This window comes from Malaya genurostris, chromosome 3 (genome assembly GCF_030247185.1).
Source record: "Malaya genurostris strain Urasoe2022 chromosome 3, Malgen_1.1, whole genome shotgun sequence".
Lineage (NCBI taxonomy): Eukaryota > Metazoa > Arthropoda > Insecta > Diptera > Culicidae > Malaya > Malaya genurostris.
The window spans coordinates 268340417-268342206 of record NC_080572.1 but is presented as its reverse complement, the minus strand read 5'-3'; the positions used below and the strand labels follow the sequence as shown (position 1 = coordinate 268342206).

The window sequence follows — 1790 nt, the reverse complement described above, 5'->3', positions numbered from 1 at the left end:
GGAACCGCAGAGAAAAAAATATCTCGAATCTGTCAATGCTAGTTTCACAGCTCAAAACTAATTGCTGCCAGCATGCAAATTGGCCAATATTCAAATCTCACTTTCAAGGCAAATTGCAAATAATACGGTGTTGGCTCTAGAGAATGTTGATATAATATTAAATGGCAACCTATGGCACAATCACATATCAAAAAGCATAAATTACCGTAACCTATGCAGCTGAAGTCATCATTTGACAGGATAATGATAGTAAGATAAACATTGCATCATGCTATTCTGAACCGGAGCATTCTGGTCACCAAAGCACACTTTTCACTTGTTTGTATGACCAAAGCTTTTTTTTTACCAACTTAAAATTGACCATTGAATAAGATGACTGGGTGAGGTGCTTCAGGTTGAACGTTGGTAAAGAATAACAAATTCAGTAGTAGTAGTAATAATAATAATAATAATTTCAGAAACCGAAAGATGTTTGATTTGCCTGCGATTGAAAGGCATCGATCGTGTGATTTTTACCGATGAAAATTCGGGGGGACCAACCCGGCGGAGCGTTATGTGAGCACTCGCACAGAAAGTGAGAAAAACGTACATACATACTACACGATCAGAGGGTGGATGCTTTGGGTGCCATCATACCCTATACAAAGTGTCGTTGGATGTATTAGTAGCCGAGCCGTAAGAAAACAATTAATTCGTCCGAATGCAACATTGCCCGTATAAATAGTAAGGCTGTCGATGGAAACTGTATCAGTTAAGTTTTTACCATCCAATTCGTCTCAGTTCACCTGATTTCTAAGCCTAGCTGCAAAAATGAAACTTGTGAGTGTGAAACAAAAAAAAAATCGCGTTTAGCAAAAAAAAAATAGCGTTACAAGTGTTTTCATTATACTGTTGTGTGTTTTCAGTTCATCACATTGTCCGCCCTGTTGGCCGTGGCTGTAGCTATCGACTATCACCATGTAGAACACAAACATATTCCGATTGTCCACAGTGAATCGTACCACGGACATGATGGAAGCTTCAAGCACGGTTACGAATCGGCCAACGGAATATCCGTTCAAGAACAGGGCTACGTTAAGAACTCGGGAGCAGGCAAGGATCACGAAGCGAACGTTGTTCATGGATCATACTCGTACGTTGACCCACATGGTGTTCCAGTATCCGTGAGCTACACCGCCGATGAAAATGGATTCCAAGCCCATGGATCGCACATCCCAACACCTCCTCCGCTACCCAAAGCATTGGTTGAAGCTTATGCTAAAGCCGGTAGCCACCCGGAGGATCACAGCGAAGTACATTACAGCAAACCAGAGGTCTACAAACATTACTAAGCCCGAGTAGATCACGGCTCAAATCTGCGATTAGTGCTGTAGTTATAATTGAAAACGTTTGGCCCTAAAATAGTGCATCATAGTCAAAACATCAAAGTGTAAAAGACTGCCGAAACTCCGTCAGTTCTCAATGTGATATCTTTTCGTTCAGCCCCGTGGACCGTTCGAAAAGATTTGATTTGTTTTATTTTTGTAGAAAATACACAGTCAGCTAATGACGAATATTAGTTACAATTAAAAGCAAACGTGTATTCTGTCCCTGTGGCACGTGTTCACACTTGCAACAGGTTCCCTACGCACCACCAATCCATAAAACCATAATCCCCTTCTTCAGGCTACGGAACAAACCGGACACCCATAAACCACAGCGCGCAACCTGATGACACCACCGATGCGGCTAGTAGCACAAGTCTGCACAGCCCACGTGACAAATTGTCTATCTCGCTAGACTTGTTCGAT

General features: G+C 42.1%; 1 protein-coding gene across 1 annotated transcript; it reads left to right on the top strand.

Moving 5' to 3' along the window:
* Nucleotides 1-764: 764 nt before the first annotated feature.
* Nucleotides 765-1465, top strand: LOC131438839 (endocuticle structural glycoprotein SgAbd-2-like). Its single transcript, XM_058609169.1, has 2 exons — nucleotides 765-819; nucleotides 906-1465. The coding sequence occupies exons 1-2, from the start codon at nucleotides 811-813 to the stop codon at nucleotides 1329-1331; spliced, it is 435 nt and encodes a 144-aa protein (XP_058465152.1). The 5' UTR covers nucleotides 765-810; the 3' UTR covers nucleotides 1332-1465.
* The last annotated feature ends 325 nt before the right edge of the window (nucleotides 1466-1790 follow it).